Source organism: Pterocles gutturalis, unplaced genomic scaffold (genome assembly GCF_000699245.1).
Source record: "Pterocles gutturalis isolate BGI_N339 unplaced genomic scaffold, ASM69924v1 scaffold17021, whole genome shotgun sequence".
Taxonomy (NCBI): Eukaryota; Metazoa; Chordata; class Aves; order Pterocliformes; family Pteroclidae; genus Pterocles; species Pterocles gutturalis.
In genome coordinates, this window is record NW_010105796.1 from 4,834 (window position 1) to 5,115 (window position 282).

The following is a 282-nucleotide window of genomic DNA, read 5'->3' on the forward strand; positions in this document are numbered from 1 at the left end:
CGATCCTCGTGGGTTTTGCCCACGGAGGAGAGGTTGGCGGAGAGGTGGAATGAATCCCGCTCGAGCTGCTTTATCCTGGGGAAAAAAAAAATAAATAAAAAAAATTCGGAACAGCTGAACACTCAGCTTTTAGATTTCCTTACCTCCTCCTCCTTCTGGTTTATCCACGATGCTGCAGCCTGCTTTCATTTTTCTCCCTCCTGCTGACTGCCAAACAGAAGGAAATCGGCGTCAGCCACCCGCACGCCACCAGGAATTTCTCCGGAGAACCCCCCCTCCAGC

At 51.4% G+C, this 282-nt stretch overlaps 1 protein-coding gene across 1 annotated transcript in view; it reads right to left on the reverse strand.

The window, feature by feature from the left end:
- Positions 1-189, reverse strand: part of LOC104472007 (ETS translocation variant 3) — a gene marked incomplete at its 3' end in the record, with an annotated part of 3,156 nt that extends 2,967 nt beyond the window's left edge. Inside the window, exon 1 of the mRNA XM_010087535.1 lies at positions 144-189. Within this exon, the coding sequence (XP_010085837.1) occupies positions 144-189 (46 nt within the window). The remainder of the gene's footprint in view (positions 1-143) is intronic.
- Positions 190-282: the final 93 nt, after the last annotated feature.